Source organism: Balaenoptera ricei, chromosome 16, assembly GCF_028023285.1.
Source record: "Balaenoptera ricei isolate mBalRic1 chromosome 16, mBalRic1.hap2, whole genome shotgun sequence".
Lineage (NCBI taxonomy): Eukaryota > Metazoa > Chordata > Mammalia > Artiodactyla > Balaenopteridae > Balaenoptera > Balaenoptera ricei.
The window spans coordinates 109,241,199-109,257,377 of NC_082654.1; the positions used below are offsets into that span (position 1 = coordinate 109,241,199).

Here is a 16,179-nt window from a genome sequence, read left to right on the forward strand (position 1 = left end):
ATCACACTGCACTTCCGTCATCTTCTTAAGGCTCCTGACTAAGCTTTCGCAGGATGATTTTCAAATCTACTGACGTTTATTCATAAGATCACTCCAAGCAGATCTAACTTCGTTTGCACCCCAGTCCCTCTACAATAACCATCTAGCTCCAGCGAGTTTAAGCCAAAGACCACCATGGCTTACTGTTACGTGGCCCATCATTAGTAGACAGAAGTTGGCTTCTGCTGCAGCCCGTTCAGAGAAAACCCACTAGATTTTGAAAACGTGGTGATCCAAATCATGATGAAAATAAACAGTTATCCACTTACTGGGTACCAAGTCTCCGGTAATTGCTTATTGAAAATGCATCCGTAGTAAGGGCATTCAAAATGATTGCTGGGTACAAGATGTATTTTTCAAAACACTGAAGCCAAACATAGAGTCTTTCAAACCACATTAAATGGGCGACATCTGAAAGATACACAAAAACCACTTAGAACGGCCACTGATCAAATTATTTTTCTTTAAGTACATGTGATAATAAATAATACCCACCCCCTCCCCTTCATTCAAGAGCTGCAGAACTCCAGATACCAGACAAGAGAGACCAATTTTCTTCCCAGGCAGGCACTTTTAGCTTTGTTTCTACATCGTTCCTAAATAATAATATACGGTATAGGCCAGTTTCCCAATTTTTCAAGTCAATTGATTTTTTCCATATTAATTATTACTGGGACCCATGAAATGAGCTGTCACATCACATCAAGGCATCTCAGAGTGAGTGAAGGTAGAAAGCGAAGGATGGAGAACTGGGAAACAATCTCACAGGCCCATCTCCTCTTAAGCTTGGGGTTGCTTCTGAGTCTGGGGCTACTTTCCAGGCTCTCCTCTGCCTCTTTTTAGTCTATGAATCCACAATCAAATTCCTGGCCATCTACACACATAAGAGAAAGCTGACCCACAACCCCCCATCACTAGGAATGTATTACATTCCAGTGAGTCTTCACAATGAAGGAAGCATCGTGGAAGTGAGATTCCCACAAAGGCTAAGGTTTTAAGTCACACCAATCTGGGTTTGTATTCAGACTCTACCATCCACTAGTGTGTGGTCACGAATGATTGCCTTCATCTTTCTGATCCTCAGCTTTGTGTGTCCCGCCCATCCTACCTACTACTCACGGCGGAGAAGTCAGCTCTCCTCCCCATGATGGGGTAACACAGTGCCTCTCACCCATCTCTTACCACTTCTCTCTCTGGGGAGGAGTGGCTGGTCCTATTGGTCAGAGCACAGACTCCTTAGGCCATAGTATTAGGGCATCCCTGCCCTCCTCTGCTTCCTTCCTCCGTGGGGAGAACACACCAGGTTCAGGTCCTCAGGTGGGTCCATCTCACTCCCCACCAGATCTCTGCTAGTAACTGAGAGGCTGAGGTGGACCCCAACTCACCATCAGAGAGCTGGGCAAATGGACCAGATATGTCAGGACTCAAAGCCCAAATCTGCCAAGGGGGAACGGGACTCCATCAAACTTCTGGAATCATATTCTTCAACAATTTATAATTTAAAAAACTTCCACCCCCAATAATCTATAGTGAAAAACCAAGAGAGCCAGGTAGGTTTTATGCTGTTTGGATGACACAAGGACCAACTCATGAAAGAGAAACTGTTGACACACACCATGCAGAGTGACATGGCAGTGACATAAAATTGGCCATCCCCTCCAGGTTTCTTATCCAGGATTAGGAGACAAATTGCCTTTTTCCAACCTACTTTGACTGGGACTTTATGTAAAGGGTCACAGAAAGCAACACAAATATACACACCCACACACACAAAATTGGGAACCAATACTTTACTTCCTCCTTTATATAGTTTACATTTCTGTATAAGAATGTATTATATTTATAACTCAAAAACATAAAGGCTGTCTTCATGTGATTGAGACTACCAAGGAGAGGTTTGGCATTCAGAAATCTTGCTTGAAAAGAATTAATTTGAATGAGATGGGAATGGTGAGAATGGAGAGAGTAGAAACACTTCAACACATGGGAAACAGCAAGAACAAACACCCCAATGATTAACCTAACAAGCAGAAGAGAGATACAGTGAGAAATTATCAAAATAAAAACAACTAATTTTAGTTATAAGTGAAACAAGGAGGAAGCGTTGGAGGAAAATTAAGTTTGAAAATAAGGATACTGGGTAGGAATTCATCTTTGGGTATTCTTAATAGTAATCTTTCCTGGTCAGTGTTTGGAAATGGGTTATTTCATAAGGAACAAAGTTTATGATACATAATTTTAAAAATCTAGGTATATTATATATTCTACATATAGATAGGAGTTTTTATCTTTTGTGAAAGTACATGAAAATTTAAAAAATAAATCTCCAAGATCCCTCCCCAACTATTTCCAAGCAAATGACTTTGACCCCTACTTCCTAGAGAAAATTGAAGCTATTAAACATAAATTTTCCCACTTCCCAACCCCTCAACTACAAATTTATCTGTATTCATACCCACCTTCTTGCTCCTCCTGAGGCTGACCCCACAGATGCCCTGGGTTCCATTCTTCCTGACATCTTGATTCAGTAGTTTCCCCCTTGACTAACCAATGGCTCTTTCCTAATGGCCAGTGGCAAGATTCCGGTCTTGGCCAAGTTGAAAACTTGCTTTCCACTGACATCTTCTAGCACTCACTCTGTCCTTTTCGGCACAGCCAAGCTTCTTGGAACGGTCGTCCATGTCTGACAATCCCACTTCCTTGTCTCCTGTTTCCTGCTAAAACTTCTGCCCCATGGCTTTGCAACTACTTCTGCCCAGAACTGTGCATGGCAAGGCCACTTGTGATTTCCCAAATGACAGGTAACTGATATTTTTCAGTCTATATTACTGGAACTTTCTTTTTTATTTTTTTGATAAATCTATTTATTTATTTATTTATTTATTTATTTATTTATTTATGTTTGGCTGCATTGGGTCTTCATTGCTGTGCATGGGCTTTCTCTAGTTGCAGCGAGCTGGGCCTACTCTTTGTTGCGGTGCACAGGCTTCTCATTGTGGTGGCTTCTCTTGTTGCAGAGCACGGGCTCTAGGCGTGTGGGTTTCAGTAGCTGCAGCATGCGGGCTGAGTAGTTGTGGCTCATGGGCTCAGTAGTTGTGGCACACGGGCTCAGGAGTTGTGGCATGTGGGCTCAGTAGTTGTGGCGTGCAGGCTTTAGTAGTTGCGGCATGCGGGCTCTAGAGCGCAAGCTCAGTAGCTGTGGTGCATGGGCTTGGTTGCTCCGTGGCACATGGGATCTTCCCGGACCAGGGCTAGAACCCGTGTTCCCTGCATTGGCAGGAGGATTCTCAACCACTGTGCCACCAGGGAAGCCCTACTGGAACTTTCTGAGACAGCAAACATCACTGATTCTTCCTTCTGTCTACAACCCTCACTTTAGCTTCTGCGTCCTGCCAACTCCTGCCTGTGCTCACACCTTTCACACTGCTCTTCCCACTTGCTCTGCAGCGTTCTCTTCTTCTACCCTGGCTCACGTGCCTTCCTTGGACCTCTTTGCCAGGTTTCTCATTTTCTTGAGCAGAGGTCCTCAACACCCCTAATGTTAATTATTACTTCCATGCTGATGACGCTCAGATCTGTCACTGAGTTAGACTGATCTTCCATCTCTCTCCCAGCTTCAAGATCTAAACACTCAACTGAAGAGCTTCAGCTGACGTCCCAAAGGAATCTTCAAATACAGCGTGTCAAAAGCTGAACTCTGTCAACCTCCACGCACCTGCTCCTCCCCATGAATTTTTTATCTTATTTAATGACACTTCACATTCACCTAGTCATGCAGGCAATATACCTTGGGGTCACCCTGAGTCAGTTGTTCTCAAGCATAGCTGCATGCTGGAATCACCTGGGGACAAGGCTGAAAAACACTATCCTAGAACGGTGATTCTCGAACTTCATCATGCAAATAAATCACTTGTTAAAAGGCAGCATCTGATCCAATGGGTCTGGAGTGGAGCTGGACATTCTGCATTTCTGATAAGCTTCTGGGGGATACTGACGTTGCTGGACTCCACATGGTACTTTGAGAAAGAGGCACCGGCAACTTGTTACAAATGCAAATTCTCAGATGCAATCCTGGACCTGCTGAATCAGAAATCTGTGGGCTGGGCCCAGTAATCTGTGTTTCATAAATCCTACAAGTGATTCTGATATGTGCTCACGTTTGAGAACCACTGTTCTAGAAGTTCTTCCTCCATACAGGACTAGAATATGTTGATTCTCTGTGCTTACTTCTTACATATCTATCTCCTCCTTTCTAGTTTCACTGTTCAGATCCTCAATCTCTTATCTTAAAAAAATTATAATTGTCTTTTATCCAAATAAACTCACTCTTTCCTAATCCCATCATTTGTGTGCACTGTATAACATTACTTCTTACTACTTAAGGGCCTTTCTCTTGTGGTTCTCCCCCATTCTCCTGAATTACCTGTTTTTTTCTCTCTTTATTGGATCATCCTCATCACAACGTAAACACACTGTAATATCTTTTGTCCTAAAAAAAGACATACCCCCCTTGACCCTTTTCCTTCCAGATGCTGGATATTTTCCAGATATCACCCTATTTCTTTGCACCCCTTGGTAATAATTTCTCAAAAAAATTTTGGCTACACTCGCTTTCTCCACAACTTAGCTCCCTTTGTCTTCTGAGTTCACTCCAATCAGAGTCTCATCCCAACCGCTCCATGAAACTGTTTTGCTAAGAACCTCACGTTGCTATCCAATGGTCAGTCTCAGTCCTCAACTTAAACTCCCAGCAGTGTCTGACCCAGTCAATTACTCCAGACTTCTCATAATTCCCTACATGATCTTATCCAGTTCCATGGCCTTAAGAATCTATTGTCAATATGCTGTTGACTACTAAAAATACAGCGCCATGCACGACCTCTTTTCTGGACTCCAAACCAGTATATCCAACTATCCAACATATTTTGAATGTCTAATAAGCATCTCGAGCAAAGGCCTTCATTCCATGCTCTCACCTATACCTACTCCTCCCGTGCCCACCATTCATTCATTCCACACATGAGCCAGACAACTCTGTGCCAGACACTCTTTTTAGGCACATGGGAAAATGAGCGCCCAAAACATTACAAAACTCTGCCCTGATGGAACTTACACTCTAGTACGAACAATAGACAATCAACATAATAAATATGTAAATTACACAGTATATTATAAAGGATGGGTGATGAGTGAAAGAACAGAGTAGAGAGAAGAGGATCAAGAGTTCCTGGTGTTCACGTGGGCTACAGTGTAAAATAGGGTGGCATGGGAGGCATAATTAAGATGACACTTGAGAAGCAAGATGCCATTTGGGCAGCATCTTATTAAAGGGCACCTCCCAGTCACCTAGTTTTCCAGGCCAAAATCCTTTCCTTAGTCTCTTTCATATCTTATGTATCCAACCTATAATCAAATCTTACTGGCTCCACCTTCAAAATCTATCCCAAATTCAACCACATTTTTCCTCCTGTGCTGCTATCACCCTGGTCCAAGTCACCATCATTTCTAACCTAAAGAAACTTCCTCAAAACTGGTCTCCTTGCTTCTTTAATGTCCCCACAGCCACAGTTTATAATCCAGACAGCAGCCAGGGGGATTTTTAAAGACTTTGTTACTACCCTATTAGTGCGTCTCCAATGGCTTTTCATCCTAATTCTGATAAAACCTGCAACAAAGAAATTTCATTTAGCTGATCTTCAAAGAGTCACACTCCCCTTTTTTAATGGAGCTGATATTGGAAAGTGGCCGCCCAGCTGGGGATTCCATTTCCTGGTTATTCCTTGCATACAGGAGGACCACGTGACTTGTTCTTGCCAAGAGAAATGTGAGCAGAATTGTGTCACTTCCAGGTCAACTGGTTAAGTAGTGGGTGCATGGTACTCCATGCTTCTTCTCCCTTCTACCTGCTGGCTCAAGAATGTCAGGATTCCAGAGTGACCTTAAGAGCATAACGTGATGAATTCCTAATATTCAAGAAGTCTGGTCCCCAAGTGACCAGGACCCTCCACCATGCAAAGGGCAGTGACTAGGAAAAACCTTTTGACCGCATCCCATTGGACTTCGCGTGAACAAAAAAATAAACTTTTGCTTTGCTAATAAGCCACCAAGATTTGAGGGTATTTGCTATGATACTTAGCCTTCTCCTATCTCTTGAGTAATAGAAAATCTAATGTCCTTATCATGTTTTAGAAGACCCTCATGACTTGGCACCTTGTTACCTTTTTGATCTTATTTCCAACCGCTTTCTCCATTATGCACTCTCCTCCTCAGTGATGTTCCTTGAATATTAAATTCACCAAGTTTGTTCCCTTTCAGAAGCTTTGCGTCCACTGTCCCTTCTGCCTGGGACTCTCCTCTCTGGATATTTTTATGACTCACTCCCTCATCCTGTTTAGGTCTCTGCTCAAGTGCCACATCCTTAGCGGGTCCTCTCCTAACCACCATATCTAAAACTACCTCCTCCTTTCACAATTTCTTTACTGTAATACATTTTTCTTTACAAAACATCTCAATTTGATATCTTATTTGTGTCTTTATTTGTGTGTTATTTATTATCTGCTTCCCCAATTACTGGGTAAGCTCCATGAGGGCAAGGACTTTGTCTTGTTCACTGCTATATCCCCCATTTTGACACAGTAATCCTTCAATAAATATGGGTTGAGTAAATGAATGATCTCCTTGGCTCCAGTTTCTTTATACACCATCTGTTTTTCTGTCCTGTTGCCACCAAAGATCTGTTTCAAATGCACATCTAGCCATGGTATAGCTCATAGCCTTCACTGTTCTCCACTGTGTCTGTCCATACACCCAAGTACAATGCCTTAATATGGCATATAGGCTTTCCATACTCTACTGCTTTGTAACTCTACGGAATCATCTTCTATCAGTTTTCCACTTACATTCTATACTGAACTGGTTACCTAAATTATCGATGCTGGATTTTTAAAAACCTTTTCGTTTAACTCTTTTATACACAGAAACATGCATAAAACAACACACACACAGAGCTGTGTCCCTAGAACTTGGATTAAGAAACAGCCTCAAAGCACCCCCATGCCTGGTTACACTCACTGCCCCACAAGGTAATCACTGACCAATCCCTGAACACCACTGTTTACTTTTGCCTACTATTCTTTTTTTTTTCTTTTAACATAAAACATTGGCCGTATTACCTGTGTTGCACAATACATCCTTGTATCTTATTTTTTTTTATTTTTCTTTTATACAGCAGATTCTTATTAGTCATCAATTTCATACACATCAGTGTATACATGTCAATCCCAATCGCCCAATTCATCACACCACCACCAGCACCCCCCACTGCTTTCCCCCCTTGGTGTGCATACGTTTGTTCTCTACATCTGTGTCTCAATTTCTGCCCTGCAAACCAGTTCATCTGTACCATTCTTCTAGGTTCCACATATATGCGTTAATATACGATAATTTGTTTTTCTCTTCTGACTTACTTCACTCTGTATGACAGTCTCTAGGTCCATCCATATCTCTACAAATGACCCAATTTCATTCCTTTTTATGGCTGAGTAATATTCCATTGTATATATGTACCACAGCTTCTTTATCCATTCGTCTGTCGATGGGCATTTAGGTTGCTTCAATGACCTGGCTATTGTAAATAGTGCTGCAATGAACATTGGGGTGCATGTGTCTTTTTGAATTGTGGTTTTCTCTGGGTATATGCCCAGTAGTGGGATTGCTGGATCATATGGTAATTCTATTTTTAGTTTTTTAAGGAACCTCCATACTGTTCTCCATGGTGGCTGTATCAGTTTACATTCCCACCAACAGTGCAAGAGGGTTCCCTTTTCTCCACACCCTCTCCAGCATTTGTTGTTTGTAGATTTTCTGATGAAGCCAATTCTAACTGGTGTGAGGTGATACCTCATTGTAGTTTTGATTTGCATTTCTCTAATAATTAGTGATGTTGAACAGCTTTTCATGTGCTTCTTGGCCATCTGTATGTCTTCTTTGGAGAAATGTCTATTTAGGTCTTCTGCCCATTTTTGGATTGGGTTGTTTGTTTTTTTAATATCAAGCTGCATGAGCTGTTTATATATTTTGGAGATTAATCCTTTGTCTGTTGATTCATTTGCAAATATTTTCTCCCATTCTGAGGGTTGTCTTTTCATCTTGTTTATGGTTCCCTTTGCTGTGCAAAAGCTTTTAAGTTTCATTAGGACCCATTTGTTTTCTGTTTTTATTTCCATTACTCTAGGAGGTGGATCAAAAAAGACCTTGCTGTGATTTATGTCAAAGAGTGTTCTTCCTATGTTTTCCTCTAAGAGTTTTATAGTGTCCGGTCTTACATTTAGGTCTCTAATCCATTTTGAGTTTATTTTTGTGTACAGTGTTAGGGAGTGTTCTAATTTCATTCTTTTACATGTAGCTGTCCAGTTTTCCCAGCACCACTTATTGAAGAGACTGCCTTTTCTCCATTGTATATCCTTGCCTCGTTTGTCATAGATTAGTTGACCACAGGTGCGTGGGTTTACCTCTGGGCTTTCTATCTTGTTCCATTGATCTATGTTTCTGTTTTTGTGCCAGTACCATATTGTCTTGATTACTGTAGCTTTGTAGTATAGTCTGAAGTCAGGGCGTCTGATTCTTCTAGCTCCGTTTTTTTCCCTCAAGACTACTTTGGCTATTCGGGGTCTTTTGTGTCTTCACATAAATTTTAAGATTTTTTGTTCTAGTTCCGTAAAAAACGCCCTTGGTAATTTGATAGGGATTTCATTGAATCTGTAGATTGCTTTGGGTAGTATAGTCATTTTCACAATATTGATTCTTCCAATACAAGTACATGGTATATCTCTCCACCTGTTGGTATCATCTTTAATTTCTTTCATCAGTGACTTACAGTTTCCTGCATACAGGTCTTTTGTCTCCCCAGGTAGGTTTATTCCTAGGTATTTTATTCTTTTTGTTGCAATGGTAAATGGGAGTGTTTCCTTAATTTCTCTTTCAGATATTTCATCATTAGTGTATAGGAATGCAAGAGATTTCTGTGCATTAATTTTGTATCCTGCAACTCTACCAAATTCATTGATTAGCTCTCGTAGTTTTCTGGTGGCATCTTTAGGATTCTCTATGCATAGTATCACATCATCTACAAACAGTGACAGCTTTACTTCTTCTTTTCTGATTTGGATTCCTTTCATTTCTTTTTCTTCTCTGATTGCTGTGGCTAAAACTTCCAAAACTATGTTTAATAATAGCGGAGAGAGTGGACATCCTTGTCTTGTTCCTGATCTTAGAGGAAATGCTTTCAGTTTTTCACCATTGAGAATGATGTTTGCTGTGGGTTTGTTGTATATGGCCTTTATTATGTTGAGGTAGGTTCCCTCTACGCCCATTTTCTGGAGAGTTTTTACCATAAATGGGTGTTGAATTTTGTCAAAAGCTTTTTCTGCATCTATTGAGATGATCATATCGTTTTTCTCCTTCAATTTGTTAATATGGTCTATCACATTGATTGATTTGCATATATTCAAGAATCCTTGCATCCCTGGGATAAATCCCACTTGATCATGGTGTATGATCCTTTTAATGTTTTGTTGGATTCTGTTTGCTAGTATTTTGTTGAGGATTTTTGCATCTATATTCATCAGTGATATTGGTCTGTAATTTTCTTTTTTTGTAGTATCTTTGTCTGGTTTTGCTATTAGGGTGATGGTGGCCTCACAGAGTAAGTTTGGGAGTGTTCCTTCCTCTGCAACTTTTTGGAAGAGTTTGGGAAGGATGGGTGTTAGCTCTTCTCTAAATGTTTGAAAGAATTCACCTGTGAAGACATCTGGTCCTGGACTTTTGTTTGTTGAAAGATTTTTAATCATAGTTTCAATTTCATTACTTGTGATTGGTCTGTTCATAGTTTCTATTTCTTCCTGGTTCAGTCTTGGAAGGTTATACCTTTCTAAGAATTTGTCCATGTCTTCCAGCTTGTCCATTTTATTGGCATAGAGTTGTTTGTAGTAGTCTCTTAGGATGCTTTGTATTTCTGTGGTGTCTGTTGTAACGTCTCCTTTTTCATTTCTAATTTTATTGATTTGAGTCCTCTCCCTCTTTTTCTTGATGAGTCTGGCTAATGGTTTATCAATTTTGTTTATCTTCTCAAAGAACCAGCTTTTAGTTTTACTGATCTTTGCTACTGTTTTCTTTGTTTCTATTTCATTTATTTCTGCTCGGATCTTTATGATTTCTTTCCTTCTGCTAACTTTGGGTTTTGTTTGTTCTTCTTTCTCTAGTTCCTTTAGGTGTAAGGTTAGATTATTTATTTGAGATTTTTCTTGTCTCTTGAGGTAGGCTTGTACAGCTATTAACTTCCCTCTTAAAACTGCTTTTGCTGCATCCCATAGGTTTTGGATTGTCGTGTTTTCATTGTCATTTGTCTCTAGGTATTTTTTGATTTCCTCTTTGATTTCTTCAGTGATCTCTTGGTTATTTATTAACGTAGTGTTTAGCCTCCATGTGTTTGTGTTTTTTACTTCTTTTCCCCTGTAATTCATTTCTAATCTCATAGCGTTGTGGTGAGAAAAGTTGCTTGATATGATTTCGATTTTCTTAAATTTACTGAGGCTTGATTTGTGACCCAGGATGTGATCTATCCTGGAGAATGCTCCATGTGCACTTGAGAAGAAAGTGTAATCTGTTGTTTTTGGATGGAATGTCCCATAAATATCAATTAAATCTATCTGGTCTATTGTGTCATTTAAAGCTTCTGTTTCCTTATTTATTTTCATTTTGGATGATCTGTCCATTGGTGTAAGTGAGGTATTAAAGTCCCCCACTATTATTGTGTTACTGTCGATTTCCTCTTTTATAGCTTTTAGCAGTTGTCTTATGTATTGAGGTGCTCCTATGTTGGGTGCATATATATTTATAATTGTTATATCTTCTTCTTGGATTGATCCCTTGATCATTATGTAGTGTCCTTCCTTGTCTCTTGCAACATTCTTTATTATAAAGTCTATTTTATCTGATATGAGTATAGCTACTCCAGGTTTCTTTTGATTTCCATTTGCATGGAATATCTTTTTCCATCCCCTCGCTTTCAGTCTGTATGTGTCCCTAGGTCTGAAGTGTGTCTCTTGTAGACAGCATATATATGGGTCTTGGTTTTGTATCCATTCAGCAAGCCTGTGTCTTTTGGTTGGAGCATTTAATCCATTCACTTTTAAGGTAATTATCGATATGTATGTTCCTATTACCATTTTCGTAATTGTTTTGGGTTTGTTTTTGTAGGTCCTTTTCTTCTATTGTGTTTCCCACTTAGAGAAGTTCCTTTAGCCTTTGTTGTAGAGCTGGTTTGGTGCTGAATTCTCTTAGCTTTTGCTTGTCTGTAAAGCTTTTGATTTCTCCATCGAATCTGAACGAGATCCTTGCCGAGTAGAGTAATCTTGGTTGTAGGTTCTTCCCTTTCATCACTTTAAGTATATCATGCCACTCCCTTCTGGCTTGTAGAGTTTCTGCTGAGAAATCAGCTGTTATCCTTATGGGAGTTCCCTTGTATGTTATTTGTCGTTTTTCCCTTGCTGCTTTCAATAATTTTTCTTTGTCTTTAATTTTTGTCAATTTGATTACTATGTGTCTTGGCGTGTTTCTCCTTGGGTTTATCCTGTATGGGACTAGCTGTGCTTCCTGGACTTGGGTGGCTATTTCCTTTCCCATGTTAGGGAAGTTTTCGACTATAATCTCTTCAACTATATTCTCGGGTCCTTTCTCTCTCTCTTCTCCTTCTGGGACCCCTAAAATGCGAATGTTGTTGCGTTTAATGTTGTCCCAGAGGTCTCTTAGGCTGTCTTCATTTGTTTTCATTCTTTTTTCTTTTTTTCTTTTTTTTTTTTAAATTTTTTTTTTTAATTTTTAATTTTTATTTATTTATGGCTGTGTTGGGTCTTCGTTTCTGTGCGAGGGCTTTCTCTAGCTGCGGCAAGCGGGGGCCACTCTTCATCGTGGTGCACGGGCCTCTCACTATCGCGGCCTCTCTTGCTGCGGAGCACAGGCTCCAGACGCGCAGGCTCAGTAATTGTGGCTCACGGGCCCAGTTGCTCCGCGGAATGTGGGATCTTCCCAGACCAGGGCTCGAACCCGCATCCCCCGCATCGGCAGGCAGATTCTCAACCACTGCGCCACCAGGGAAGCCCCTATTCTTTTTTCTTTATTCTGTTCTGCAGCAGTGACTTCCACCATTCTGTCTTCCAGGTCACTTATCCGTTCTTCTGCCTCAGTTATTCTGCTATTGATTCCTTCTAGTGTAGTTTTCATTTCAGTTATTGTATTGTTCATCTCTGTTTGTTCTTTAATTCTTCTAGGTCTTTGTTAAACATTTCTTGCATCTTCTCGATCTTTGCCCCCATTGTTTTTCTGAGGTCCTGGATCATCTTCACTCTCGTTATTCTGAATTCTTTTTCTTGAAGGTTGCCTACCTCCACTTCATTTAGCTGTTTTTCTGGGGTTTTATCTTGTTCCTTCATCTGGTACATAGCCCTCTGCCTTTTCATCTTGTCTATCTTTCTGTGAATGCGGTTTTTGTTCCACAGGCTGCAGGATTGTAGTTCTTCTTGCTTCTGCTGTCTGCCCTCTGGTGGATGAGGCTATCTAAGAGGCTTGTCTTGCCTACTATTCTTGTGTGTCTTTTGCTCAGCATTGTTTGTAAGATTCCCCCACACTTTTGTGTGCAGTTGTCATTTGTTCATTCTCACTGCCATATAGTCATCTACTACATGAATATACAGAGTATTTTTCCAGTCTACTGTTCATGGGCATTTGGTTAGTTTCCAGTATCTATTGTGAAGAGTGCTGCTATGAACATTCTTTACATGTCCTTTGGTAAACATGGGGACATTTCTGTGGAGTATATATCTAGGTGTGGAATCACCAGGTTATTAATTGTGCATATAGGAAGGTCCAGGAGGTGCCACCAAACAATTTTCCAAAGTTATTGTGCCAATTTACACACCTACAAACAGTGCAAAACTTTCCTTCCATTTGCTCCACATCCTTGCCAAAACATTTTCCCCCTCCTTCATTTTAGCTGCGCTGGTGGGTGTATCATGTTATGGTTTTATTTTGTATTTTCCTAATGACTAATGCAGCTGAGTGCCTTTTCATGTGTTTACTGGCCATTTGGATATACACTCTTGTGAAGTGGTTCTTCATGTCTATTTTCTGGTTCTTTTTCCTCTTAAATTATATGTCTTTCCTTCCTGATTTTTTAAGAGTTCTTTATACATGCTAGGTATGAGTCTTTAGTCACATATATGTATTGGGAAAATCTTTTCCCATTTTGTGGGATGCTTTTTAAATCTCCTAATAGTATCGTTTGTAAAACAGAAATACTTAATTTTAATATGCTCCAAGTTCTCATTTATCTTTCCTTTTAGAGACTTTTGTGTTCTGTTTAAAAGACAAAGATCATGGGCTTCCCTGGTGGCACAGTGGTTGAGAATCTGCCTGCTAATGCAGGGTACACAGGTTCGAGCCCTGGTCTGGGAAGATCCCACATGCCGCGGAGCAACTGGGTCCATGAGCCACAACTACTGAGCCTGCGCTTCTAGAGCCTGTGCTCCGCAACAGGAGAGGCCACGATAGTGAGAGGCCCGTGCACCACGATGAAGAGTGGCCCCTGCTTGCCACAACTGGAGAAAGCCCTCGCACAGAAACGAAGACCCAACACAGCCAAAAATAAATAAATTAATTAATTTTTTAAAAAAAAGACAAAGATCATGACCACCTTCTATGTTCCTCTGAAACTTTAATTGTTTTACATTTCACATTTAGATCTGCAAGCTACCTAGAATTGATTATTGTGTAGAATACACTTACAAGATAGGAGTTGAGTCTGATTTTTTTTCCATATGGATATCTAATGGATCATTACCACCTACTGAAAATAACTTCTATTTCCCCCTGCACTGCAGTCAAGTATGCTGTTTTATATGCCTTTGTATATGTGCTGGGGGCTTTCCTGGAATGCCCCTCCATATTTCCTACTTGAGAAACTCCTCATCTTTTTCCAGAATTTGTCATCCTGCCATCTGGAGCTTTCCTTGGCCACCTCCCCACCCCCTCGCTGCTCCCAATACAATCACCACCAATGGTTGCCAGGGGCAGGGCATTCAAAGTCCATCTCAGTGGAAGGAGGGTTTAACACTGGCACTGTTTAGAACTGTCAGCATATGATGATAATAAAAAGGAGTCCAACTTTTAATTGGATTTATTATTGTTTTTAAATTATTTATAAACCATGCACCCCACTTTCTGCCTGCATTCTGTATATATCACCTTTAGTTTTGAGGCAAAATGTGTTATTCCTTTGAGCCATTACTGTACACTGTGAATTCTACAATTATAATACCTGTCACACCAGAGCAAGTATTCATTTAAATACTAATCCTCCCACTAGATTGTGAGTTTGTCAAGAGTAGGTGCTGTGTCTTAATCAGTTTAGTATTTCAAGTACCTAGCAGAATGCCTGGCTCAGAGTTAGGGTTCAATAAATGTTCATTTATCATCTTATCATTTTTAGTGGTTGGGGGGAACTCTGAATAGTTAAAATAAACAGAGGGACTTTAAGAAGACCAGCCTCTTGGAATTATTTTTTTGATTACAAAACAAAAAGCTTTCTAACTATAACATATTAAACAACATTTCCTATTTTAATCTCTCATAACGTACAGTCAGTTAGAGCTAGGTTTCCTTCTATACAAAATTATTTTTTCTGATTTCTCAATTTATAAGATATCAACAGTGTCAGACTGAGGCCATCAAATCAAATGCAATTCAGCCTGCTTATAAAAATACATTCATAGAGTTCTATCAACATTTGTCACCAATTCAGAGAAACATGACAACCTTAGCTAGATTCCTGCAAAAATATGTAAATTAAGAGAAATATAAGCCAACCTCATCCTGCAGTACTATTAGAAAAACATCTGAATTAAAAGAAACATTTCAGTGGCTCATCACCGAAGGATGACCTGGGTGCCATCTGGGTGGGGGAGTGCAATCCAGACTTTCAAATGCTTGTCACATTTAATTTCAGCAGATGATACTTTCCAGTAAGTGGGGATAACGCTGACTGAGTGCAGGCAGACAATCCCATTGCAGTGCACAAGGATTTACTGCAGACAGTGATAACAAATATGGGTTTGCCATAGAATTTCAGTTTATCCATTCCAGAAACACACAAAGCAATGAACATCAAATAATACAGAAATCACTAATAAGCTCTGAATTCATCATCCATGTCTTTCCAAATACTGGAGAGCGAAAGTACTTACTCAGTGAGATGTTAACCCTCTGTGTGCATGGGTGAAACTATGTCATAGACACAACTGTAAGGCATGTCAATAAGATGTTTAGTCTTGGATTGTAAGCACTAGTCTGCTGTCAGCCTTTGGAACAGCAAGTTTGTAGGACTTGCGTTCAGTATGGCTGAAATAACATATATGGACAGGTAAGGCCCTAGATCTTTAATAACTGGGTCTCTAGTTAGAAGCAAACAACATGATAGCTACAAAGGAGTTCTCTTTCGGACTTTGGAAGGATAAAAAGGACTTCAGGAGAACTAGAAATCAATTCTTTCGTAAGTCGCAAAAACCTTTACTATTTAATAGCAACCCTAGAGTCATACATACACACACACAAAAAGACTGGTTGCACTGCATAATTCAGCTCTAGCTTACTACCTGAGGTGCTGCCAGGGAAATGAAAGTGACAACAGCTGACATCTCAATGTGACACAGGAGCTCCACATGCCTCCCACTGATTAATTCTGAATCTCTAGATGCAGGGACCGTGAATACATTTTACACTGTCTGCATACACCAGCAAGCACCAGTATACACACTGTATGTTAAGGGAAAAACATTTTAGGTAAAGATTCACCCCAAGGCACAGTTTCCCTGGCTGGTGTTCAGTACAACATCTAGCCAAAGTGGGAATGGAAAAGGATGTGGAAAGGGAGTTAAAAATCAATATTTAGGAAGGACACAGTAGAGAGAAAATCCCAGAGGTCACCAACTCCACACTCCTGACTTCAAGTTCTGCTACTCTTGCACATTGAAAGAAAATCAATTTCACGTTCATGCTTATGTATCTCTAGAATCCTTCTACCAAGTTCAG

The 16,179-nt window shown here is 40.2% G+C and overlaps 1 protein-coding gene across 6 annotated transcripts in view; it reads right to left on the reverse strand.

Moving 5' to 3' along the window:
• PCNX2 (pecanex 2) overlaps positions 1-16,179 on the reverse strand; it is a 305,993-nt gene that overhangs the window by 124,758 nt on the left and 165,056 nt on the right. For all 6 annotated transcript variants that reach the window (XM_059900886.1, XM_059900885.1, XM_059900884.1 and 3 more), the window contains one exon: positions 309-450. In XM_059900886.1, coding sequence (XP_059756869.1) covers positions 309-450 — 142 coding nt within the window. The remainder of the gene's footprint in view (positions 1-308; positions 451-16,179) is intronic.